At 46.7% G+C, this 27,189-nt stretch overlaps 1 protein-coding gene across 1 annotated transcript in view; it reads left to right on the forward strand.

Annotated features, from left to right (window-relative positions):
- The first annotated feature begins 7,501 nt into the window (after nt 1-7,501).
- Nucleotides 7,502-27,189, forward strand: part of NEURL1 (neuralized E3 ubiquitin protein ligase 1) — a 79,664-nt gene continuing 59,976 nt past the window's right edge. Inside the window, exon 1 of the mRNA XM_044240433.1 lies at nt 7,502-7,658. Within this exon, the coding sequence (XP_044096368.1) occupies nt 7,574-7,658 (85 nt within the window). The 5' untranslated portion in view covers nt 7,502-7,573. The remainder of the gene's footprint in view (nt 7,659-27,189) is intronic.

Raw genomic sequence — 27,189 nt, forward strand, 5'->3', positions numbered from 1 at the left:
CTCTCTCTCTCTCTCTCTGCCTGCCTCTCTGCCTACTTGTGATCTCTGTCTGTCAAATAAATGAATAAAATCTTAAAAAAAAATTAAAAAAAAAGATGTTTTTCAGTTTGGTTATTGTCAATCTATTTCATGTTCATTATGGTCATGTGCTGCCTGGCTATCTTCCAGGAGCTGAGTCAAAAGCACCTGGGAGTCTTCAGGGTTTCTCAGAAGTTTTAAGGCTCAGGAACCCAGTGAGGACACCTCTTCTGCAACAGGTGTCTTCCTCAGGCGGGGCACTTGGAGGAACCCCTTTGTGGGACAGGCACAGTATCGCAGAGATCTGGATTCAGACCATCCCAGGGCTGTAACTCAGTGTTTCTTTTATCAGCTCCTAGCCAGACATCTCAACTTCCCTAAGCCTTGAGATTTTCATTTGTAAAATGGGGATGATGAGAATGAAATAATAATAATAATAATAATGATACCTACCTCCCAGGCTTGAATGAATTACTACAGACAAATTGCTTAGATCAAGGCCTGGTCCATACGACTGAGTGCAGTCATACGACCACTATTACTGAGCCAGTGGCCCTGGGATGGGTCAAGAGGGATGCTGGACTCTTTTGAAGTTACTAGACAAGTTTCCTAGGCTGGGATCTTGTGCTCCTCTTTCTGATGTTGGGTATTTTCCTTTCTGTGTGTAGCACAGGCGCCCCAGGTCTATGGGCTTTCTAAGGGTCTGCTTAAGACTGGGAAAAAAGAATGACTGGCTCCAAATTATGATGGAAAAATTTCAAAGTCAAAATTAATAAATATTTACTTACTTGCCTACAAATTTAATGTTGTGTCAACTTCATTAATCATTACATGAGTACTCATAAAGGGGCTCCTGGGTGGCTCAGTGAGTTAATCATCTGCCTTTGGCTCAGGTCATGATCTCAGGGTCCTGGGATCGAGCTCAGTGGGGAGCCTGCTTCCCTCTCTCTCTCTGCCTGCCTCTCTGCCTACGTGTGATCTCTCTTGCTCTGTCAAATAAATACATAAAATCTTAAAAAAAATAATTACATGAATACTCATAAAAATTTCATTATGTTTAAAGACAATTGTAGGCTTTTCATACTTGGCAAGAAATCCAACACATGCATGATTGCTTAGAAATAAAACCAATTGTAAATTCAGTGAGATACTTGTAGTCCAATGATTCCAGAAGCCAAATTTATAAAAATCCTTTAAAAATGTATAAGGCAGGAAAATTATGTTTAATGTGGGTTGTAGTATATTTGAGTGTGTTTGAGCTGAAGCAGTTGAGCTCCAAGGATAAGAGTTTGGGGATTTGTGAAGATCTTACAATTGGTCATGGACCTGGGGGCCACCTCCCAGGGGGCAAGTCTGTCTATAGTTAGAATCATAGGGTAAGTAGCCTTTTCATATATTTTCTCATTTAGTAGTATATATTTAAGTTTCCTCCATGTCTTTTCATGGCTTGATAGCTCATTTCTCTTTAGCACCAAGTAATATTCTAGAGTCTGGAGGTACCCCCGTCTGTTTATCCATTCACCTGCTGAAGGACCTCTTCATTGCTTCTAAGTTTGGGCATGATGAGTAAAGCTGCTATAAACTTCCTTGTGCAGGTTTTATGTGGACGTAAGTTTTCCATTCCTTTGGGTAAATATCAAGGAGTGTAATTGCTGGATTGTATGGTAAGAGAATGTTTTCTTATAAAAATCACCAAATTGTCTTACAAAGTGTCTGTACCACTTTGTATTCCCACAAGCAACAAATAAGCATTCCTATTGCGCTCCATATCCTCACCAGCATTTGGTGTCGTCAGTGTTCTGGATTTTGATCATTCTAATTAGCATGTATGGTGTCTCCTCATTGACATAAGATGTGGGTCATCTTTTCATGTGTTTACTTGCCATCTGTAGATCTTTTTTGGTGAAGGGTCTATGAGGGTCTTTGGCTCGTTTTAAAAACCAGGTTCTTTGTTTTCTTATTGTTCCGTTTTAAGAGTTCTTTAAATGTTTTGGATAACAGTCTTTTGTCAGGTATGTCTTTTGCAAATATTTTTCTCCTAGTCTCTTTGGTTTGTCCTTTATTCTCTTGACCGTGTCTTTTGCAGAACAGAAAAACCTAATTTTAATGAAGTCTAGCTTATGAATTCTTTCCTTCATGGCTCATGCCCTTGGCGTTGTATCAGACAAGTCATCACCAAACCCAAGGCCATTTGGATCTCCTCCCTTATTATCTTCTAGGAGTTTTGTAGTCTTGTATTTTCCATTTAGGTCCGTGATCCCCTTTGAGTTAATTTTTGGGAAGGGTGTAAAGAAAGGATTTTTTTGTTTTTGTTTCTGTTTTCTGCATGTGGTTGTCCACTTGTTCACGTACCACTCGTTGGAAAGGCTACCTCTGCTCCACTGTATTGCCTTTGCTCCTTGTCAAAGTTCAGGTGACTGTATCTACATGATTTTATTTCTGGGCTCTCTAGTCTGTTGCATTGCTCCACTTGTTTAGGCTTTCACCAACACTGTGCTGTCGTGATTATGGTAGCTTCATAGAAAGTCTTGAAGTTGGGTAGCGTCAGTCCTTCAACTCTGTTCTTCCTCAATGTTGTGTTGGTTATTCCACGTCCTTTGCCTCTTCCTACACACTTAAGAATCAGATTCTTGACCCCCCACAGAAAATTTGCTAGAATTTTTATTAGGATGCATTGAATCCATAGATCAAGTCAGGAAGAGCTGATATCTAATGATACTGAGACCTACTGTGTGCTCAGCCCTAACCTTAGGAGGTAGGAAACTGGGATGCACAAAAGCACAGAAGAGGTTCCCCCATGGTGCTGGCAAGGAAGCTGCACCCCACACAGTGCTGGGCTTACAAGTAGTGCTCAATAAATGGTCACAGGGTTAATAAGAGATGCTGAATTCCAAGGCGCCTGGGCCACATAGTGCCCATTTCATGCTAAGATGGTAGCACAGACTCCCTTCCAATGGAAGGCCTGGCCTCAGGGAAAGCTCTGTGAGAAAGACATTGTTGAGAAAAACCAGGTGGGCTGGTCTGAGCAAGTCTTCTGGCTGACAGGGTGGCTGTACTAAGAGGAGAATTTGCTGATTTATTGATTCATTGATTCACTGAACAACTATTTATTGGGTATCTATTATGTATCAGGCACTCAGAGATCTCCCCCTCTAACATGTTCAGCCACCTCTAACATGTCTGACAGTCAGGCAGGACACCTGTATAGATTTTCTGATGGCCTGATAACTATGGAGTGGGCCTTGGGGCATGGTGGGGAGCCCTGTCTCACACCCTCGGGATGGTTGTGGTTTTTTCCTATCTTAAGGTTAGTCTTTCTTTCTTTCTTTCCTTTTTTTTTTAAGATTTTATTTACTTATTTGACAGACAGAGATCACAAGTAGGCAGAGAGGCAGGTGGAGAGAGAGGAGGAAGCAGGCAGGGCTCCATCCCAGGACCCTGAGATCATGAGGCTTTAACCCACTGACCACCCAGGTACCCTTAAGGTTAGTTTCTTGACAGGGAAGAAAGTATCACGGTATGGACTAGGGTGGTTTCAAGTTGCAGGGAGCCCAGCTTGGCCTCGATGAACCCCACTCTTGTTCTGCGTGGTACGGCCCCTCCCTGTGGCTTGTTCTGGGCCCAGCATCCAGGTGCTCAGGGAGGGACTTGTTATTTTGTCTAATATCTTATTATTTATCAATGCGGAGACTCTTCAAGACTTGAACTGAAATTGGGAGCTGTGGAGAGTGAGAGAGAAGAGGAAGAGGGAGGGGAACCAGCAGGAGCAGACAGACAAGGAACAAAAAGAGGAGAGAGATGGCTAGGAGAGAAAGTGACAAGAAACAGAGAATGGCAGGCGGAGGGGACAAAGACAAAGGGAGGGAGGGAAAGAGGGAGAGACAGAGAGAGAGAGGGAGAAAGGAGTCAGCCTTAAGGGAGAGAAATGGGGGCTAGAGCTGCCATTGAAGGACCCCCCAGTTCTGCTGGACATCCTTGCTTGGGCTCCCCCCTCTCCTATGCGCTGGTGTGAGCACTCACAGCAACCACATGTGCACGCACCAGCACACACATGTACATACATGCAAACACGTGTGCACCAACACCCATCCCCTTGGGCACCGCCTTCGGAATCCATACCACTGGGGAGGCGGGGTTGCCACGGCGACAGGTACCACAGCCCCACCTCATGGGTATTAATAGCTTCTACTGAAGTCACCAAAACAGTGATTTCATCCAGCCTTGTCTCCCTGGCAGCTTCCTCCTCCCTCCTCCCTACCAGGATGGGGCTAGACAGGACCCGTGGGGCCAAACATGCCATTTCCCTGCCTTCTTGGTGAAGAATGTCCTAGACGCCTCGGGGATTCTGCCCCAGTGTCCGGAAGTGGACTGGCAGAGTTCGTTGATCCTTTGAGCTGGGTCTAACCACAGCCCTCGCCAGAAAAGGGTTTCTGAGAGACAGGACTCTCCGAGGGCTTAATTCTCATCTTCTCTGAGTCCCATGCCGTCACGCCTGCCTTCTCTAGGACCCTGCCTGGCCAGACACTTGCATCGAGTTGACACTTGACATAGCGTCCCTTTCCACAGTACAGAGCTCCCTGGAAGGGCGAGGGCCAGGCCAGGGAGGTGTCTTGGGATACAACATTTCAGAGGCACTCCCTCGTGATCCCAAGAGCCAGTACAAGGTGTCCCTTATCTTCTCCTGGTTCTGCAGATGCTCCCATTACCTCCTCAACTCTCTTGGGGGCGGGGAGGTTTCTTTCCTGCTCTCAGTTCCCCGCCTGGGTCCCTGATTCCTCTTCCCTACCCATGAGACTCCCTGGGATTGGGCTGCAGAGCCTGTGGCCGCCTCTGGGCTCCCCTGCCAGGCACTAGTCTCTGGCCCTTACTTCCTCTTCCCTTTGACCTTCTCTGTCTCTCCGCTGCTTTGCCCACAGTCCCAGCTTTAGACTACGTGGGGCCTGTGACATCCCTGCTGTCCTCTCCCTTTGGGGCCTCCATCATCCCACCCCCACCCCCTGGTGCCCATGCATCAGCTCCTCCTCCTTGGGGAAGGCAGGGGTGGGACCCCAGGGCAGGCCTGAGCCACACCCCAGCCGCCCTCTGCAAATCCTCTCAGGAGCCCCGCCCTTCACTCACACTCGGGGGAATCAGTCTGGTTTATACAGGCCTTCAGATTTATTCTGAGGCCAGCAGCAGCTCTCGGTGACCTCACTGCAGCAGACTTCAGGGGTGTATGTGCGTATGCATGAGAGTATGTGTACGCTAGTGTAGAAATGAGTGTGTGAGAGGGTGGAGAGGTGCGTGTGTCAAAGCGTGAGTGTGCTGCCATTCAGAGCCCATGGATTTCTGATGCATGAGTCACTGGTTGGGAGCCAGCCATGAGGAGATATGCCCATAAATAAGACAGCACCCCTGGCCCCTGTGTCCATTCTGCAGCTGACTGGGCACGTGATCTTGGGCATTTAAGAGGCTGGAGGCGGGGGTGGGGGCTGTCTTTCCCTTCAGACCCCACAGAGCAGCTGCCATGGATATTTCTAGCTTGCTTGGAGTCCCAGACATTTATGGATGTGATGCCTGCAATGGGTGGGGGTCAGGGGGCAGGAGATAGATGTAAAGAGCCTCACTTCCAGGGGTCTTAGTGAAATTCTGCTGGCGGCAGGCAGATTCATCCATTTCACAAGTATTTTCTGATAGTCTGTCATGTGCCAGGTACTCCCCTAGGGGCTCAGGACATCACGGTCAGCAGAGTTGACCTGCCCTTTAGCCTCACAGAGCTTATGTTCTAGTGGGGGAGGCAGAACATTAATAAGAGGGAAAGGCTACTTTCATGCTAATCCCTCCCCCTCCCCAAAAGAACCCCCCAATAATGGTGTGGAAAGTGGCCGAGGTGATGGGGGTTCTTTAGTTGGGGTGAAGGGAAGGTCAGGAGGTGACACGTGAACTGTGCCTGAATAATGAGGAGCCATCTCATGGAGTCCTGAGGGAAGAACCTTCCCTAAGAGGACGGATGAGATGCTTGTTTTAAGTTCACACCCTCACTGGATTCTGGATCAAAGTTGCTGAAGCCAGTTAGAGAACCAGAGGTGACCTAGAGGAGCAGGAAGTCCGATTGTTTGAGAGGACGGTGGCTCATCTACCCCAGCAGACAGGGAGGAAGAGAGCCTATGACCACGTAGAAGGAGAATGGCTCCCTTACCCCTTCCTGCAGGCTTCCTGGGAGCAGTACTGAGCTGGAGGATAAGAGAGTCATGCAAATAGGCAACTTGCTGAAGCCCCTTCCTCTAGGAAGCCTTCCGTGATTGCTAAGTACTGCAGAGGCTCCGCTCCCCCCAAGTCTTACAGCTGTCAGAACGAATGGGTTCAGAGTTGGTGGTTCTCTCATGGTTTGTCCCTAAGATCTGCTCCCCTAGCTTGGCCAGCAACCCAGTCTCCTAGGTCCGGCCCCGTATTTACCCCAAGGCCCCCAGTGCGATGTGCGCAGAAACTGGATAGCTGGGCTTCTGGTCCTGAGCCCCTGCCCCAGCGCACCCGCAGATGTAACTGCGGGCCGAGGGTCAAGTGCTGGCGTTTCTAACCTCACCTCACTCATCGAATCAACCATTTACTCCTCAAAAAAAATTTTTTTTTCTTGAGCTTTGCCTGTGGGCCAGGCCCTTAGCGCTAGGGAGGCTGCGAAGTAGAGCTAACTCGCCCTGCTCCTGGACCCCAGGGAGCTCACCGTTCTTGCTCTTTCTCTGTTTTCGACACCAAGTCCCACCACCCGTGAGAGGAACGCGCCCAAGTCCCCGGGCCCCGGCATCTGCCTGGCCCCTTACCCCGGTCCGGGCCGGGCCCCCAGCGCCGCGGAGAACTTGTGGCAGCGGGAACGCGGCGCGCCCCGGGGACACATCTGGCTGGGCGGGCGCGCGCGTGTCACTAAGACGCTCATTCACCGGCGCAGCTGTCACCATAACAACCGGAGCCAGGGAATCCTGGCGACGGCGGCGGCCGGGGGGCGGGGGCGGCGGTCGCGGGAGGAAGCCGGCGGGGTCGGGAGCGCCCAGCACGCCCCGCGCGCCACAGAGCCCCGCTCCATGCGGACCCGCGGGCGGGAGGGCGCCACGCACGTCGCCGCAGCGGCCGTCCCCGCGGGCGGGGACCGAGCCCGCCGCCGAGCCGCCGAGCGCTCGCGCCGGGAGCCCTGACTCTATGGCCCGGGGGGAGCTCGCCGGAGCCTCCGCGCCGCCCACCAGCAGCGGGAACCCGAGCGCCAGCCCGAGGAACGGGGGAGTCCCGGGCGCCGCCGCCGGCCCCGGCCCAGGGGCTCGCCCGCGGCTCCCGCCCCCGCCGCGGGGAATGGCAGGCAGGTAGCCGGCTCGCGCGAGGACCCCCGCGGCGGGCAGGAGCCGCCGAGGACGGCGCGGCCCCGAGAGAGGGAGGAGAGCGGCGGCCCGCCCGCCCCCGGCCGCAGCCCCGGCAGGGCCCTCCCCCGGCGGCGCGCGCCGGCGCGCGCACACATTCGCACACAGTACCTCCGTTCCTGCCCGGCCTCTCCTGCCCCCCGCGAGCGCCGAACCCCCTGGGGCCGGATGCCATGGGTAACAACTTCTCCAGTATCCCCTCTCTGCCCCGAGGAAACCCGAGCCGGGCGCCGCGGGGCCACCCCCAAACCCTCAAAGGTAAGGAAGGCTCCGCCGGGCCGGGCGCAGCCTGAGGACTGGGGCGCAGGTGGAGGGGCAGGGAGACGTGGAGCGTGGAGCGGTGTAGTTGGGGAGGACGGAGAGGTGCCACCTGTTGTTCGTAATTGGAGCCTCGAGGTGCTCATCTGGCCCTGGAGGTGGGCTCGGGGTAGTGGGCTGCTGATGCTGATGTTGAAAACCGGGAGGGTGGCGTTCCGTGGGGTCTGCGCAGTTGTCCCTGCCAGCACTGGGAACGTCACTGGAGTTAACTCAGACCATGATGCTAGGCTAACGTGCAGGCGTTGGGAAGGACATTTGCCCAGTGGGTAGGGGAGTGTGGCAGGATGCTCAGACCGGACAGCTGTGCTTTTCAAGGGCGGCATCTCTGTCTCTTTTTCATCTGCCCAGGGCTGGAGAGGTCATGCTGGAAGCACTAGTTGCATTTCCAATTGGATGATCTTAAAGATCCAGGACTGACTTATAGCAGCCTGGAAGAAGGGGCCAGAGCTGGTGGCCTCTGGAGTCTTCTGCAGCTGTTGACTTTTTGCATCTACTGACTCAGCTTGCTTTCTGGTTCCTCCAAGGGCCAGATGTCCAGTCAGAACCTTAGAAAGGAAAGGCTGGGAGCCTTGAAAGAGGAACATTTACCAGGAATGTCTTTGCTGTCTAAATCCCCAGACCAACCCGGCACCCCCAGGGAAGCCCTAGGCCCAGTCCTCAGCCCTGCGGCTTCCAGTGCTGTCTCTGACCTTTGTAAGACACACCCGGTCCTCCCAGACCCCCAGACCCACTGATTCCCTTCAGAAAGCTGCTTTTCTGTCACCCTTAGAACCAGCTAGCATTCTGATGACTTGGGCATTCTGATGACCAAGAGACAGGAAGGGAAGTGCTTGGTCTTTCACAAAGAACCACCCACTTCTTCAGCCCCTTGGGTTGTGAAGGATAATAGTCATACCCCTTGACAAAGAGTTAAAGTTTACAAAGAACTTTCACAAACGCCTGAGCGTTTGGAAACTGTTCTGAGTGGTCAGCAAAACTAATCATACCCATTTTACAGCTGAGGAGAACCAATGCTTGTTTTAGGTTCCTGAAGCCAGTGAGAGGTAGAGCTAGGCTGCAGAGCTGTATCTTCTGACTTGGAATTCTGTCCTCTTTCGCTGGGCAGTTAACTCTCCAGGCGAGAGAGGAGGGACAGGACCTCTGTTCTGCATTCTAACTCCAAACCTTCCAGAACTTCTACTTTCACTGCGTTTGGGAAGATCAGTGGGTTTGTTGTGTTTTTCTGGAAATTAATATGGTGGTACATGTCAATCTTTTTTTTTTTTATTTTATTTATTTGAGAGAGAGAGACAGTGAGAGAGAGCATGAGCGAGGAGAAGGTCAGAGAGCGAAGCAGACTTCCCATGGAGCTGGGAGCCCGATGTGGGACTCGATCCCGGGACTCCAGGATCACGCCCTGAGCCGAAGGCAGTCGTCCAACCAACTGAGCCACCCAGGCGTCCCCATGTCAATCTTTTTAAAAGAACACATTCTTTGGCCTTGTGATCCTCCCCAGAAGAACTGATCCTACCAAAATGGAGATCCAGGCAAATATTTATGCATCAGGCTAAGATGTTCATGGTAGTGTTATTTATACTAGGAAAATGACCTAAATGCCCTATAATCATGGTATATCCTCTTGGTGAAGTATTTTGCAATCTCTAAAATTTGTATTTTTGAAGAATATTTGATGCCTTGGGAAAATGTTCAGTGCAACATAATGGTGGTTGAAAAATTAGGATACAAAAGTTGTATAGGCTGTGAGATCCAAGTTTTGTTAAGAAAATATGAATACAAAAGAAAAAGAAAGTTACCAGAAAGTTAACAATAGTTTTTCTTTCGGTAATGGGATCATGTAAGATTTTTTCTTTTCTTTTTTATACTTCACTCTTCTTAAAAATTTCTATAATAAGCAAGTATTTTTTTTATCATCAGAAATAAGCTGTAAGTATTAACATGTATAAAGACTGTTTCAGAGTATTGGAAAGACTCCTAATGTTGGAAGAACCAGTGGACATCCTCTCGTGCATTGTCTTCCCTCGAAAGCGAGAAGAAGGAAGGGAAGGGAGAGTGATTTGCCCACTTAGTGCATCAGGTGGCTAAGTCAGGCTGAACCCTTCAAGGATAGGGTAGCTGGGCCAATGAGTTGACTTGGGGTTTAATTGCTCACAAACTGCCCCAAGAAGGCAGGCCTGCTCCATCCTTGACCCTAGGGAAGCCCAGAAAATGCTTTGGTAATTGCATCCCTTTTTTTTTTTTTCCCCCAATTTATTTATTTTCAGAAAAACAGTATTCATTATTTTTTCACCACACCCAGTGCTCCATGCAAGCCGTGCCCTCTATAATACCCACCACCTGGTACCCCAACCTCCCACCCCCCGGCCACTTCAAATCCCTCAGACTGTTTTTCAGAGTCCATAGTCTCTCCTGGTTCACCTCCCCTTCCAATTTACCCAAATTCCCTACTCCTCTCTAACGCCCCTTGTCCTCCATGCTATTGGTTATGCTCCACAAATAAGTGAAACCATATGATAATTGACTCTCTCTGCTTGACTTATTTCACTCAGCATAATCTCTTCCAGTCCCGTCCATGTTGCTACAAAAGTTGGGTATTCATCCTTTCTGATGGAGGCATAATACTCCATAGTGTATATGGACCACATCTTCCTTATCCATTCATCCGTTGAAGGGCATCTTGGTTCTTTCCATAGTTTGGCGACTGTGGCAATTGCTGCTATAAACATTGGGGTACAGATGACCCTTCTTTTCACGACATCTGTATCTTTGGGGTAAATACCCAGGAGAATTGCATCCCTTTTTACCTAAAGTGTGGGATTGTGGGGATGTGAAGTCTCTGTGGCTTGGGTCTTCAGCAAGGGAGGAAAGGGGCGGGAAAAAGTCTGGGAGCCTCCCACTTCCCTGCCCGCACCCCATCTTTCTCCTCTGCCGACTCCCCACCTGTGTGGCCTGGGAAAACCCCCTTGCGCTGCCTCCCTGATTTACAGGGTTGAGTTTCTTCTTCCTGGGGACTACATGGTGGTGAAATTCTCCCCCTGCCTGTCTCCCTCACTCTGCCCATCTCCCTTCAGGCTTGATTTACCAGAATCCACTCTCTTCTCCCTTCCCACACACCTACAGGAGGTGGCCATGAGAATTTTGATTCTGCTCCTTCCAAGCCTGAGATGAAGGATTAGAGTGTGCCCATGACGGCCACCTATAGGTACCCTCTGTCCTTTGCCTGGGTTACATTGATCCTGACTTCTCCCCACCCTAACAAAGCCATCAGCTTTATTCTGTGATTGTTTTAGTGTCCATTCCAAATTCCCTTCTAACTGTATCAGTATTGACTTAGTAGTCTTCTCTGATGTATCAGTGGTCATCCAGAATTCCATTCTAATTGTATTGGTGTTGACCTCAATACTGGCTGTGATTCTAAGCCTGTCCACCCAGACTTCTGTTCAGATTGCTTCTGTACTCACCCTGAATCTAATTCTAGTTCATATCAGTGTCTGTCTTAAAAATTTGCTGGGGGTGGGGAACTCTTGATTTTTTCTCTCCTTCTATAATTGCAATCTCTGTTGACTTCTCACCATTTTAATTAAAGCAACTGGAAGAGGTCTGGCATAATAGGGACCCTGGGACACACTGGAGATCTAAGATTGGTCTGGCTGTCAGGCTGACATGAAATGAGGCTTGTCTATTACCTTTCAGCTTACAGGTTTTGGTATTCTCCCTGGAGACACACTGACTTCACTGCTGGTGATTCCCGCTGGAGTCTGAACAGTGTTGGTCTAGGAGGGTCCAGGGGAGAGATCCAAGGCATAGCTCTGGGCTTAGGACCAACAGACAGTTATGAGGAGTTGCTGTGTGCCTGGACTAGAGGTGAGGTCTTCTGACATGCCTGAATATTCACAGACTGAAGATCTATTTTGAAAAGGCAAGGCCGCTTTGAGCTGGTCATGGAAGGAACTGCAGAAATTTGATAGATGACAAGGGGTGCAGCAGGTGTGCTAGGGTATGGGGATGAGAGGGGGGAAGGGACATACAGCAGAGGCTTGGAGGTGGGAATCCGTAACTGTGTGTATATATTCTCAGTGAGGGGCACAGGGTAACTGGGGCAAGGGGCACTTGCTTCATGGAGACAAATACAGAGAATAAAGAACTTTCTCCTTTCCCAGCTCTCTCTGAGTGCCTGTCTGCTTGTTGCTAAGTGTTGAGGGAAAGGTAACTGAAAACCTTGTGGAGGACTATCCAGCCCCAGTGGTCACCTATAGATGAGGTTTGGATGGGCCACCTCCCATCATTTTAAAAATTGTAGTGAAATTTACATGAAATCCACCATTTTAACATTTTATTTATTTTAGAGAGAGAGATAGAGAGGGAGGGAGAGAGAGTGGGAAGAAGGGACAGAGGGATAGAATCCTCGAGCAGATTTCCTGCTGAGCATGGAACCCAACGTGAGGGTCAGTCCCCTGACTCATGAGATCATGACCTGAGCCAAAACCTAGAGTCAGGCACTTAACCAACTGAGCCACCTAGGTGCTCTCATTTTAACATTTTAAACTGTACAGTCCAGTGACATTTAGTACATTCACAGTGTTGTCCAACCATCACCTCTATCAAGTTCCTGAATGTTTTCATCGCCTCAAAAGGAAAGCCTGTACCCAGTAAGCAGTCACTCTCCATTACCTCCTCCCCTGAATCCTTGGCAAAGAATGTTGTCCAGGATCACTGGCCTAGGAAGTGGTGAAACTGGGACTTCTACACAGAACACCAGAGCCCATGGGGAAGAAACTTGGTCTTGAGGGAATTTTTGCACATTAGGCTTTCTTTTCCCTGACCCTCTGGGATGGGATGTGCTCACTTCCAAGATATGCACTTTGAGGGTCTGGCATCTGCTTTCAATCACAGAGGCCAACATGGAGGCCAGATAGGCAAGAGCAAGGGGGAGGAAGGGGTGAGGGAAGGAGGGCAGGAGCTGGGCACTGCCCAGGGGATGCCAGGGATGCCTCTATCCTGGTGTGCCAGCTGCCTAGGCCTATTTCTTGTTGGTCTGTGACTCTCCCAAGGGCTAGAGGCTTAGGGGCTGCTTCTCACTGAACTGGTTGCTTTGGCAACCCTGGGCAGGATGCGAGTGGTCTCCTTGGTAACGCCTGGGAAACCTGCCTGTGGGGATGGAGGGAAGTGGACTGGCCAGCGGTCAAGCAGGGTGGCACAGGCAGAGCTGGGCGAGGCTGCTGAGCTCAGAGGCCTTTGGGGAGGGCCCTGCTTATGGAATAGCCTGGGTCGCCTGTTGGCCATTGCCCAGGAAGCCAGAATCCAGAGGTCCAGGGGAACTGGGGGCCAGCCTGGCAACACCAAAGGTTCCAATGCCCAGGAAGTGGGAGGAGATGGGGGTGAGAGTGGGAAGGGGGGAAGAATATAGCTTCTGGATGACAGATCCAGCTACAGGGTTTATTAAAAGATGCTTATCAGAGGTCATTACCCAGATCCTGCTGTTTTGGGAAATGAGCAGGTGCTGACGCCTGTGGGGGACCAGGCAGAGAGAAAAGAAGGTCTAGGAGAGGAAGGGAAGGAAATAGATAAGAGTCACTGGCAGGCAGGTGGGAGGCCTTGGCTTTCTCTCTGCTCTAACTGCAAAGGGGGGGTAGGGCTGGGCTCTGGAACGGAGATTCTCCTAGGGTAAGAGTTGGGGTTCCAGGGACGCTCTGATGGAAAGGGCTCATTCTGTTGTTCAACAAATGCATTCTAAGCATCGATGAAGGGCCAGGCACTCTTACAGGCATGAGAATACAGTGGTATACAAACTAGATGAGGGTTTGCTGCTGTGGCTGCCAGGAAGCTTCCCCTCCAGTGGAGAGGCAGATGGGAGGAAAAATGACAAATGCACAAAAATAAATCGGAATACGATAATAAGTATGAACATGCTGTGTGCTGGAGCCTCCTTATACCTATTACCTCACTTATTTTTTTTTAAAGATTTTATTTATTATTTTAAAGAGAGAGCACGTGTGCATGCAAGTGGGGGGGAGGGGAAAAGGCGGAGAGAGAGAGAGAATCCCAGGTGGACTCTGCACTGAGCATGGAGCTGGATGTGGAGCCCAATCCCGTGACCCTAAGATCATGACCTGAGCCGAAATCAAGAGTTGGATGCTCAGCCAACTAGCCACTTGGGCACCCCTTAGTGCGTGTAATTTTTTAAAACCTCCTTGTGAAGTAAGTATGATTATTAACCCCATTTATGGATGGATAAACCAAAGCTTAGAGGTTAAGCAACTAGCTCAAGGTCAAATGGCTGATAGGAGGTGGCGCTGGATTCTGGGCAAAATCCTTCTGATTTTGGACCCACTGCTCTTTCTCTTTTTGATACAGGCACACTTGGGAGATATTGTGGGTTGTGCTGCCAATCTCTGCAGTAAAGCGAATATTACAATAAAGCAAGTCAAATGAATTTTCTGGTTTCCTAGTGCATGTGAAAGTTGTGTTTACACTATACTGTAGTTTATTAAGTGTGCAGTAGCACTGTCTAAAAAAATAGTGAACATACCTTAATTAAAAATACTTTATTGCTAAAAAATGCTAACCATCTCCTGAGCTTTCGGTAGGTTGTGTTCCTGCTGGTGGAGGGTCTTGCCTTGATGTTGATGTTGTTGGCTGCTGACTATTCAGGGTGTTGGCTGCCAAAGGTTGGGGGTGATTGTGGCTCTTTCTTTCTTTCTTTCTTTTTGAGATTTTGTTTATTTGAGAGAGAGCCTGAGTGGGGGGAGGAACAGAGGGAGAGAATTTTCAGTCAGATTCCTTGCTGAGCATGGAGCTGGACACAGGACTTGATCCCATGACCTGGGACTTGATCCCATGACTTGATCTCATGACCTGAAACCAAGAGTCAGATGCTTGACCAACTGAACCAGCCACATGCCGCTGTGGCAGGTTCTTAAAATAAGATGACGAAGTTTGCTGCATCAATTAACTCTTCCTTTCAAGAATGATTTCTCTGGGGTGCCTGGGTGGCTCAAGGGGTTAAGCCTCTGCTTTTGGCTCAGGTCATGATCTCAGGGTCCTGGGATCAAGCCCGGCATTGGGCTCTCTGCTCAGCAAGGAGCCTCCTTCCCCCTCTCTCTCTGCCTGCCTTTCTGCCTACCTGTGATCTTTCTCTCTGTCAAATAAATAAATAAAATCTTAAAAAAAATGATTTCTCTGTAACATGCAATGCTCTTTGATGGCATTTTAAGCACAGGAGAACGTTTTTCAAAATGGAAGTCAATCCTCTTGAACCCTGCTGCTGCTTTATCCACTAAGTTTATGTAATATTCTAAATCCTTCGTTGCCCTTTCAACAATCTCTGCAGCATCTCAGGAAACCACTTTGTTCGTCCATAAGAAGTGGCTCCTCATCTGTTAAAGTTTTATCACAAGATGGCGGCCATTCAGCCCCATCTTCAGGCTCCACTTCTAGTTTTCTTGCTATTTCCATCCCATCTGCACTTACGTTCTCCACTGAAGTCTTGAACTTCTCAGAGGCATTCATGACGGCTGGCATCAGCTTGTTCAAAAATCCTGTTAATGCTGACATTTTGATCTCTTTCCATGAATCACAAATGTTCTTAATGGCATCTAGAATGGTGAATCCTTTCCAGAAGGTTTTCTGTTGACTTTGCCCAGATCCATCAGAGCAATCACTATCCAAGGCAGTTACAGCCTTATGAAATGCATTTCTTAAATAATAAGACTTGAAAGTCAAGATGACTCTGATCTATGGGTTGCAGAGTGGAGGTAGTGTCAGCAGGCATGAAAACAACATGAATCTCACTGTCTGTCTCTGTCAGAGCTCTACAGTGACCAGGTGCATTGTCAACAAACAGTAATATTTTGAAAGGAATCTTTTTTTTCTGAGCTGTAGTTCTCAACAGTGGACCTAAAATATTCAGTAAACCATGTGGTAAACAGATGTGCTGTCATCCAGCACTTTGTTGTTCCTTTTATAGAGCACGGGCAGAATAGACTTAGCATAACTCCTAAGGGCCCTAGGATTTTCAGAATGGTCAAAGAGCATTGGCTTCAGCTTGAAGTCTCCAGCTGCATTAGTCCCTAACAAGAGAGTCAGCCTGTCCTTTGGAGCTTTGAAACCCAGCACTGACTTCTCCTCTCTAGCTATGCAAATCCTAGATGGCATCTTCTCTACTGGAAGACTATTTCATCTGCATGGAAAATCTGCTATTGAGTGCAGCCACCTTCCAGAATGATCTTAGCTGGATCTTCTGGATGCCTCGCTGTGGCTTCTACAGCAGCCCCTGTCGCTTCCCCTTGTACATTCATGCTGTGGTGACAGCTTCTCTCCTCAAGCCTCATGAACCCACCTCTGCTAGCTTCAGGCTTTTCTTCTCCAGCTTCCTCACCTACCTCAGCCTTCCCAGAGTTGAAGAGTCAGGGTCTTGCTCTGGCTGAGGCTTTGGCTTAAGAAGATGTTGTGGTTGGTTTGATCTTCTGTTCAGACCACCAAAGCTTTCTCCATATCCACCATCGGACTGCTTCGCTCTTGTATCATCCATGTGTTCACTGGAGGAGCACTTGTAATTTCTTTCAGGACCTTTTCTTTTGCATTCACAGCTTGGCTAACTGTTTGGCACAAGAGTCCTCGCTTTCCCTATCTCCCACCTTCCTCACCAAGCTTAATCACTGTTTGCTTTTGATTTAAAGTGAGAAGTGCAAGGCTCTTGTGCTTCAACACTTAGAGGCCAATGCAGGGTCACCAACTGGCCTAATTTCCCTATTGTTGTTGGTGGAACAGTCAGAACACGTACAACATTTACCAGTTAAGTTTGCTACCTCATAGGGGAATGGTTTGTGGCAACCCTGAATAATAACTGATCAATAGTTGATCACATAATAAATATAATAATAATGCAGAAGTTTGAGATATTGCAAGAATTACCAAAATGTGACCCAGAGACACGAAGTGAGCAAATACTGTTGGAAAACTGTGCCAGTGGACTGGCTGGATTCAGGGTTGCCACAAATCTTCAATTTGCAGGAAAAAAAAACCCAAAAAACAAAAAAACCCCAAATCTCAGTATCTGTAAAGTACAGTGAAGTAAAGTACCATAAAATGAGGTATGCCTGTAACCTCTTTATTTAGAACAGCTTTAGATTTACAGGATTATTGCAAAATAGTATGGAGAGTTTCCAGATACCCCATGTCCAGTTTCCCCATTATTAACATTTTAGTATGGAAAATTTGTGACAAATAATGAGCCAATATCCACACACTGTTATTAACTACTGTCTATACTTTATTCAGAGTTCCTTCGTTTTCCCAGTGTTCTTTTTCTGTACCAGGATCCCATCCAGGATACCCCATTATATTTTCAGGGCCCATCTTATATATGTAGTTGTCATGTTTTCTTAGACTCCTCTTGCTTTTGACAATTTCTTACGCTTTCTTTGTTTTTGGTGTTCTTGACAGTTTTGAGGATAACTGGTTAAATGTCTTGTGGACTGCCCCTTTCCTGGGATTTCTCTGATGTTCTTCTCGTGATTAGATTGCTATAAAGGTTTTGGAGAGCGAGACCATAGAGGTGAAGTGCCATTTCCATCACATATCAACAGTAAATGCAATCAACATGATTTATTCCTGGTGATGTTGACCTTGATCACTTGGTTGAGGTAGTGCTTGTCTGATTTCTTCATTATGAAGTTAAAGTTATACTTTTCTCCCCCTTTCCATATTGCACTGTTGGGAAGAAAGTCCCCATGCACGGTCCTCACTTAAGGAATTGGAGTTACACTCCACTTCCCTGAGGCCCAAGCACTGCTTCATTCTGTCAACTGTTTCTTTAGTCAGATCAGTTACATTTGGATAAGGGCGGTGAAAGAGAAGACTGTGGAGCTATGGGGGTGCACTTGACCTTGTTCTGGGGTCTGGGAAGGTGTCTCTAGGGAAGTGATCTGAGGATGAGTCGGGGTGGGCTTTTTGTTCCCAGAGGGTTGCTCCTGGCCTACTGGGTGTGGAGCTATTCATTTGGCACCCCTGACCCCTGCCTGTTCAATGCCACTGGCCACCTTAAATGTCACATGTGACATTAAAAAAAAAAAGAAGAAAAGAAAAGAAAAGAAAAAAAGGTCTCCCAAGGTTTTCTTTTTTCTTCTCATTCCTGTGTAGTTAACATACAGTGTTACATTAGTTTCAGGTGTACAATATAATGATTCGACAATTCTATAATTACTTGGTGCTCATCAAGATAAGTGTATCTTAATCCCCTTCACCCACCTCCCCTCTGGTAACCATCTGCTTGTTCTCTCAAGAGCGCCCATATATTAAAAAAAAAAAAAAAGAAAGAAAGAAAGAAAGATCTTCCATATTTTTAAAAGCTCTCCAAAGGAGGCAGTGCCAGCCCTAACTGAGAGCATGGAGCTGGGTGTGGAGAGCAGCAGGGCCGGCTGTTCCCGGCAGGGGGCCTGGCATAAGCCCCCATGCTTGAGGGCAGAGTTTAGAGTTGGCTCCTGTTCACTGTGGAGAGGGTGGGGAGTGATCCCAGGCTGATGTCATCCTGACCCCCTGGGCCAAGGAACTTTCAGCAGAAAATCATTAAGAGACCACTGCCTTGCCTCTCTTCTGTGGTCACGGAGGCTGCCCGTGCAAGGCTGGGGCAGCAGCAGGAGAGGGGATCTTTTCTGGGATGCAGGAAAGGGCAAGGGAGGTATGTCTGCTGACTTAACTGTGTGGCCTTCTTTGCCTCCATTGCCCTAGAATGCCAGCCTGGCTGCTGGGGAGGCTGGGCAGGGGACAACGACAGGGGAGAACACCGCTGGAGGAGGTGTTGTCTTATGAAGAGGGCGGTGGCAGGTCCACATGCTCCTGGCTTTCACCTTCGTTTCCCCCCCAGTGGCTCACCCTGGTTTCCACCCAGCATCCGCTGAAAGGCAGATCTGCTCCAGGGGATGCGTCAGCCTAGAGTGTGTCTGTCCCAGGGAGGATGTCCATCCAGGTGCCTCTGAGAGAGAGCGGAGGAGCCACTTAGCCTCGATCCGCAGGGGGCCTCCGGGTGACCTACTTGGTGTATTGGTGCCCTCTTGGCGCCCGACATGGCGCTGGGTATAGAGAACGGAGACGTGAATACTGGGCTTTGGGTCTGCCCTTGAGGTGCTCACAGCCCAGCCTTATTTAATTCAGACATGTGTGGGTGTTCCCTTGAGTGCTGCGTCCCACCCAAGCTTTGAGGTCTTAGAGCCGGGAGAGTCAGGTGAGCAGGGCAGGGCTGGCTCTGGGCTCTTAATTCCATCTCTACCACCTGGGAAACCATCCATGATTGATATTGCCTCTGCCTGTCACAGGTGGCTCCTGCAGAGTGGGCAGACTCAAGGGGCTGACATCTGTGGGGTGACGTGCGTGCACCTGGCTTCTGGCCCCCGAGCCAGGGGCCTTGAGACCTGATCTAGCCAGGCTTTCTCAGGTGGCTCCTGGCTCTCAGCGTTCACACACAAACCATGAAGGGTGGCCATAAATCAGCCTGGACAGGCCAAGGTTGCTCTGGTTTTCCCAGGGTGAGATCAAAGCCCCAGACCCTCGCCCTGGGGCTTGGTACTTATTAAATTATTAAACTGTCAAGGAAGGGGAGAGCAGGAGGGACTGGATGGATGGCCATATAGTAAAACAGAATGCGGAAGAATGGGCTGAGAAATGAAGCCGCAGGTGGTGCATATCTCTCTTCTAGACAAAGATTTCAAGACAAGGATTCCAAAGGAATCCGCTGGTGGTTTTGCTTTAAATTTTTTGAGGAAGCTCCATAGTGTTTTCCAGAATTGCTGTACAATTTGCATTCTTACCAACAGTGTACAAGAGGTCCCTTTTCTTCATGTCCTCATGTTGTCTTTTTGATAAGAAACATCCTAACAGGTGTGAGGTGGTATCTCCTTGTGGTTTTGATTTGCATTTCCCTGATGACTAGTGATGTTGAATACCTTTTCATGTACCTCTTGGCCATTTGTATGTCTTCTTTGGAAAAATGACTCCTCAGGTCCTTTGTCCATTTTTAAATTGAGTTACTGTTATTATTTCCTTGCTTTTGAGTTGAAGAGTTCAGTATGTATTTTGGAGGTTAACCCCTTATCAGACATATGGTTTGCAGTATTTCCTCCCAGTCCTTAGGTGGCCTTTTTATTTTGTTGATTGTTTCCTTTGTTGTGCAGAAACTTTTTTGTTTGATTTAGTCTTACTTGTTTATTTATTTTTTTCTTTTATTGCCTGTGCTTTTGGGATCCTACCCAAAAAATCATTGTCAAGGCCAGTGTCAAGCTTTTTCCCATGTTTTCTTCCAGGAGTTTATAGTTTCAGGTTTTATGCTTAATTTTTAATCCATTTTAGGTTGATTTTTATATTTGATGTAAGGTAAAGGCCTTTTAATTATTTTAAGTGAGTTTAATTATTTTGTTTGTTGATACTCAGTTTTCCCAACACCATTTATCCTTTCCCTATTGTGTATTCTTGGCATCTTTGTTGAAAATTAGTTAACTGTATATGCATAGGTTTATTTCTGCATTATTTTATTCTATTAATCTATATATCTGCCAGTTGGCACTTATGCCAATACCGTACTATTTTGATTATAATAGCTTTGCATTATAGCTTGAAATCAGGAAGTGCTATGCCTCCATCTTTGTTCTTCTCACTCACAATTTAGCTATTCAGCATCTTTTGTGGTTCTTTTTTTTTTTTAAGATTTTATGATTTTATTTATTTGACAGACAGAGGTCACAAGTATGTGGAGAGGCAAGCAGAGAGAGAGGAGGAAGCAGGTTCCCTGCTGAGTAGAGCACCTGATGTAGGGCTCCATCCCAGGACCCTTAGATCATGACCTGAGCCGAAGGCAGAAGCTTAACCCACTGAGCCACCGGGTGCCCCTCTTTTGTGGTTCTATACAAATTTTGAGATTGTAACTTTCCATTTTTATAAAATATGCCGTTGGAATTTTGATAGGGATTACCTTCAATCTGTAGATTTCTTTGTGCATTATGGACATTTTAACGATATTAATTATTTCAATTCATGAAAATGGTATATCTTTTTGCTTATTTGTATCTTCTTCAATTTCTTTCATCAATTTCTTTTATATTTTTCAGTATATAGATTTTTCACCTCCCTGGTTAAATTTATTCCTGAGTATTTTATTATTTTTGATGTTATTGTAAATAGATTTGTTTTCTTCTTTTTTGGATAGTTTGTTGTTAGTGTATAGAAACACAATGGACTTTTGTATGCTGGTGTCATCTCCTGCAACTTTACTGAATTTATCAATCTAACAGTTTTTTGGTAGAGTCTTGAGATTTTTCAATACATAAGATAATGTTATCTGCAAATAGAGACCATTCTACTTCTTCCTTTCTGATTTGGATGCCTTTTATTTATTTATTATTTTCTTGTCTAAGTGCCCTGGCTAGGACTTCTGGCACTGTTTAACATTTTAAAGTAGGCCCACTCCCAGCATGGAGTCCAACTTGCGGCTTGAACTCACCAACCTGAGATCAAGACCTGAGCTGAGATCAAGAATCAGATGCTCAACTCACTGAGCCACCCAGGTGTCCCTCTGGCACTGTTTAAATACAAGTGGCAGAAGTGGGTCCCTTTGTCTTGTTCTTGATCTTAAAGAAAAAACTTTCAGCTTTTCACCATTGAGTAGGAGATTAGCTGTGAACTTGTTATGTATGGCCTTTATTATGTTGAGACATTCCATATATACTTAATTTGTTGAGTGTGACCGAAAGATGTTAATTTTGTAAAAAGCTCTTTATGTGTCTGTTGAGATATCATGTGATATTTTATCTTTATTATATACATATTTGTTAATATGGTATATTATATTTATTAATTTACATTTGTTGTACCATTCTTGCATCCTAGGGATAAATCCCACTTGATCATGGTGTAAGATCAAACATCAGTGTGCCAATATTTTGTTGAAGATTTTTGCATCTATGTTCGTTGGGATATTGGCCTGTAGTTTTCTTTTCTTGTAACATTCTTTTCTGATCTTGGTATTAGGGTAATGCTGGCCTCATAAAATGACTTTGGAATGGTTCCTTTCTTCTCTCTTTTTTTTTTTTTTTTTGAGAGAGTTTGAGAAGGATTGACATTAATTTTTGTGTAAATGTTTGATAGAATTCACCAGTGAAGCCGTGTGGTCCTGGACTTTTCTTTGTTGGGAGATTTAAGAATACGTTACCCAGCAAAGCTATCCTTTGGAATCGAATGAGAGATGCAGACATACCCAGACAAAAAAAGCTGTAGTAGTTCATAGCCGCTAAACTTGCCTTATAAGAAATGCTAAAAGAGTTCTTCAACTTGAAAAGAAAGAACACTAACTAGTAACATAAAAACATATGAAAGTATAAAATTCCCTGGTAAGTATAAAATTCCCAAATGTATGCCAGATTCAGGATATTCCAATATCCTAGTGGTGGTATATAAATCACTTACAACTCTAGTATAAAGGTTAAAGGACAAAAGAATTTTAAAAAGCTATAATTGCAATAATTGGCTACTGGATATACAATATAAAAAGATGTAAATTGTGGCATCAAAAACATAAAATGGGGGTGCCTGGGTGACTCAGTTCTTAAGTGTCTGCCTTCAGCTTGGGTCATGATCCCCAGATCCTGGGATTGAGCCCCACTTTGGGCTCCCTGCTCAGCAGGGAGCTGAGACTGCTTCTCCATCTCCCATTCCCCCTGTTTGTGTTCCCTCTCTCACTGTGTCTGTCTCTGTCAAATAAATAAATAAAATCTTTCAAAAAAAAGTGTAAAATGGTTGGGAAGCAGTAAAAGTGTTGAGCTTTTGTATGTGAACAAAGTTGAGTTGCTATCAGCTTAACATAGACTGTGATAAGATGTTGGCTTTTTGTTTTGTTTTTGAGAGAGAGAGAGTGTGTGGGTGCATGAGGGCAGGGAGGGGCAGAGGGAGAGAGAGAGAATCCCAAACAGTCTCCATGCTGAGGCTCCACTTGGGGTTCCATCTCACGACTCTGAGATCATGATCTGAGCCGAAATTAAGAGTCAGCCTGAGCCACCCAGGTGCCCCAGACTGTGATAAGATGTTTTATGTAAACCCCATGGTAGCTACAAACCAAAAACCCATCGTAGGTATAAAAAAAGATAAAGAGAAAAGAATGAAAGCATACCACTATAGAAAATCATCAGATCACAAAGAAAGACAGGGAAAAGGAGCAAAGGTTCTATAAAATACCCAGAAAACAATGGTCAAAGGTGGCAAGAGTAAATCCTTCTCTATGAATAATTACTTTAAGTATAAATAGTTTAAATTCTCCAGTTAAAAGACATGGAGTGGTTGGCTAGATAGAAAAACAAGACCCAATGAACTACCCAACTATAAGAGACTCACTTAGCTTCAAGGTTACCTCTAAGCTGAAAATGAAGGGATGGAAAAAGATATTCTGGGAAAATGGAAACCAAAGAAAGCAGGGTACTTCTACTTACAGGATAAAAAATAGACTAAGTAAAAGAAAGAGAAAAGGTCATTATATAATGATAAAGGGATCGACTCATCAAGAGGAAATAACTATTGTAAATATATACACACCTAACATCAGAGCACATAAGTATGTAAAGCAAATGTTAACAGATCTGGAAGGGGAAATAGTAATACCATAATAAGAGGAGACTTCAGTTCTCCCCTTTTAACAATAGATAGATCATCCAGACAGAAAATTAACAAGAGGGCGCCTGGGTGGCTCAATGGGTTAAACCTCTGTCTTTGGCTCAGTTCATGATCTCAGGGTCCTGGGACTGAGCCCCTTATTGGGCTCTCTGCTCAGTGGTAAGCCGGCTTCCCTTCTTCTCTCTGCCTGTCTCTCTGCCTGCTTGTGATCTCTCTGTCAAATAAATAAGTAAATCTTAAAAACAAAAGAATATCAATAAGAAAACAGTGGACTTGAACTACACTTTAGACCAAATAGACCTAACAGACATATACAGAACATTCCATCAAACAGCGGCAAAATGCACATTCTTCTCAAGTGCACACAGAAAACTTTTTAGGATAGATCATATGCTATCCACAAAATAAGCCTTAACATATTGAAGAAGTATCTTTTCTAACCACAGTTGTGTGAAACTAGAAATCAATTATAAGAGGAAAGTTGGAAAGTTTACAAATTCATGTAGACTGAACAACATAGTCCTGAATACTAGTTGGTTAAAGAATAAATCCAAAGGGAAATTAAAAAAAAATCTTGAGACAAACAAAAATGGAAATACAACACACCAAAACTTACAGGATGCAAGAAAAGTAGTTCTAAGAGGGAAGATTATAACAATAAATATTTATATTAAGAACAAAGAAAGATCCAAAAAGCCTAATTTTACACCTCAAGGAATTAGCAAAAGAGTAAACTAAAGCCAAAGTTAGTAGAAGGAAGGAAATAACAAAGATCAGAGTAGAAATAATGAAAGAAATGAAATAAAGACTAGAATGATAACAGAAAGACCAACAAAAGTAAAACTTGTTTTTTTGAAAAGACATAAAATTTACAAACTTTTCACTAGATAAAGTAAAAAGAGAGAAGACTTAAATAAATGCAAAGGATCATAAGAGAATACTGTGAACAATGATATGCCAACAAGTTGGACAACCTAGAAGAAATGGATAAATTCATAGAAATATACAACCTACCAAAACTGAATCATGAAGTAGAAAATTTCAGCACCCCAGTGTTTATAGCAGCAATGTCCATAATAGCCAAACTACAGAAAGAGCCTAGATGTCCATCAACAGATAAATGGATAAAAAAAGTTGTGGTATATATGTACAATGGAATATTACTCAGCCATCAAAAATTTGAAGTCTTGCCATTTGCAGTGACATGGATAGAACTAGAAGGTATTATGCAAAGCAAAATAAGTCAACCAGAGAAGAAATTATCATATGATCTCACTTATATGTGGAATTTAAGAAACAAAACAGAGGATCGTAGGGGAAAGGAGGAAAAAAAAATAAAATAAGACAAAATCAGAGAGGGAAACAAACCACAAGAGGCTCTTAATCATAGGAAACACTCTGAGGGTTGCTGGAGAGGTGGGGTGGGGGATGGGGTAACTGGGTAATGGACATTAAGGAGGGCATGTGATATAATGAGCACTGGATATTATATAAGACTAAAGAATCAGTGAACTCTGCCTCTGAAACTAATAGTACACTATATGTTAAATAATTGAATTTAAATTAAAAAAATAAAAATGAAAAAATTTCTGAACAGACCAATAATGAGTGAGGAAATCTCTTTTTAGGGCAGAGACAGCCTAGCTAGGTCTGAGAGGTGCAGAGGGGTTTTCCATCTCCTGGGCTGGGCTGGCAGATCCTCTGGGGTTGAGGAAACCAACTAGCCACTCAGCCCTTGGTATGGAGCCCAGAGCACAGAGGAAGTGGTGGGATGAGGCTGTGAGTGACCAGATTGCCACTCACATGGAAGTTTCTGCATCAGGGTGCTGTGCTCCTAGAAACTGAGGCTCTGGTTACATAAGATTCTTCTGGTTCCTTCACTGTAAAATCTGAAGGAAACTGTTTTAGGGAGTTTGGGTCTCCTTGTCTGGTCCCCAAGTTGAGGGTGTGTTGAAGAAACAAAATACAACAAGAACCTAGATCAGTTGTTGAGAAGAAAGTTTCCCAAGATTCAGGGCTTGCTCTGAAAGTGGGGGTTTACTGTCTAGTGCTAAGTTTCAGATCCTAGGGCACAAGGTTCTATTTTGGGGTGAAGTTGCCATTTCTGTAGACAAGATTCTGCCTTGGTATTGAGGTGCCTGTTTTGGGGGTCTGATTTCCATGGTGGGGTGAGAGTTCCATTCCTGGAGGGAGTTTTCACTTCAGGGCCCCGGATTCTTGATTGTAGTTGAGCTTTGAGTCTTGGGGCCAAGACTTTGGTGCTCCGTATTCTAGGAGCGCCATATTCTAGGATTGGGTTGAGGTTCTCTTCTTGGGCTTGGGGTTTGATTATCAGGCTGGAGGTCTTGTGCCCCAGGAGGAAGAGAAGAGCTAGAACCCCCTTTCACTTCTGGGGAAGACTTTCTGGGACCAGCAGCAGAGGAATGGGCCAGTAGACTCAGGAGCTAGTGGTCAGGAGGCCTGGGCTCTAGCCCTTGCCTGGGTGTGAGACGGAAGAGACATCACTTGTAAGCTTTAGGTCTCCGCTGGAAGCATGGCCGGGCAGTGGTGTTGACTCACAAAGCACCATCCAAGCTCTCTTGATCCTCCCAAAGTGACACTAATGGTGGGTCCATAGGCACCAGTGGCCATTGCTCCGTGAGTCAAATCCGTGATGACAGCGCTCAAGTTGCCCTGGGCACTGTCAGCTTGGTCCAATTAGTGCCAATCGGATCTTAACTTGTGCTGAGGGGCCCTGGGGAGAGGGAGCACACCGAGTGGGATATGTTAAATCTGGGGCCCTGGGGCCTGGTGTGTGGCTCTGGCGGGTGGGAGCAGGGCTGGGTTGGGCCCACAGCTTCCCTCCTAGTGGGCCAGTTCTCACTTAGCCTAGGCGGTGGGTACAGACAGACCAGAAACCATGATCTGAAGGAGCTTGGCTCTCTCCCTTGTGGTCTGCAGAGTAAAGGGACAGGGAGGCAGTGGGGATGGCTGTGTCTTCTGCCCCCAGCTGGGCTGGTGCATGCAGCTGAGAAACATCCGCTTCTATATTGGGCCACTGCCCTAACTCCCCTCCCTCATTTCCTTCTCCTGTTACTCTACTGGGGATGCTCTCAGAGAGCCAAAGTTGCTGGGAGAAATTATGTTTGTCTGGGTCTTCCAGCTTCATGAGGCCCCCCTGTCTCTTCCCTCCTGGATCTTGCTCCAGATCTCTTAGGGATTGCTGGGACAGGTGGTCTTGGCCCTATTTCCTGGAGAAGCAGACTGAGATCAAGTTGGGTAGACATTTCCAGGGTACTCAATGATGGCTGTACCTGCTTGCTCAGGGGGCTGTGAACAAGGGTGCGTGCCTCGTGGCCTCCTAGCCCTCCGACAGCCCTCTGGCAGGTGCATCTTCCTGCCTGCCCCAGGGGTCCCCCTCTGTTCTACCCAAGTCAGGGAGAGCCGTGAGTAATGCAGAGCCAGGGTCAGGCCATACAGGGGGTTCCCAGCTCAGGGGCACTTTCTCTAGTATTTGAGAAGAACTCCTTTAGGACAAAGCCCCTTCCCTAGGACCCAGGAGACTCAGGCACCTCAGAAGACTGGTGAATTTCCTCCCCCACCAGGTATGTCTGGGGATGGAGGGGGTGCTCTGTCTGGGTCTGCAGGGACTCTCCGAACCCCACTGTGTGGGCCTGGCCGAGGTACTTTGGAGGTTGAGAGTCCTGGGGATGCCCCTGGGCTTAGGAAACTCAACCCGGACATTGGACTCTGGTGTGGTCCAGCAGGCCTCTGGAGTTCCCCATGGGCATGGCGGGGGAGCCTAGGGCAAGGAGGGAGGAGGAACGGCAGGCAAGGGAGGGGCGCT

The sequence above is a fragment of the Neovison vison genome, chromosome 2 (genome assembly GCF_020171115.1).
Source record: "Neovison vison isolate M4711 chromosome 2, ASM_NN_V1, whole genome shotgun sequence".
NCBI classification, from domain to species: domain Eukaryota; kingdom Metazoa; phylum Chordata; class Mammalia; order Carnivora; family Mustelidae; genus Neogale; species Neogale vison.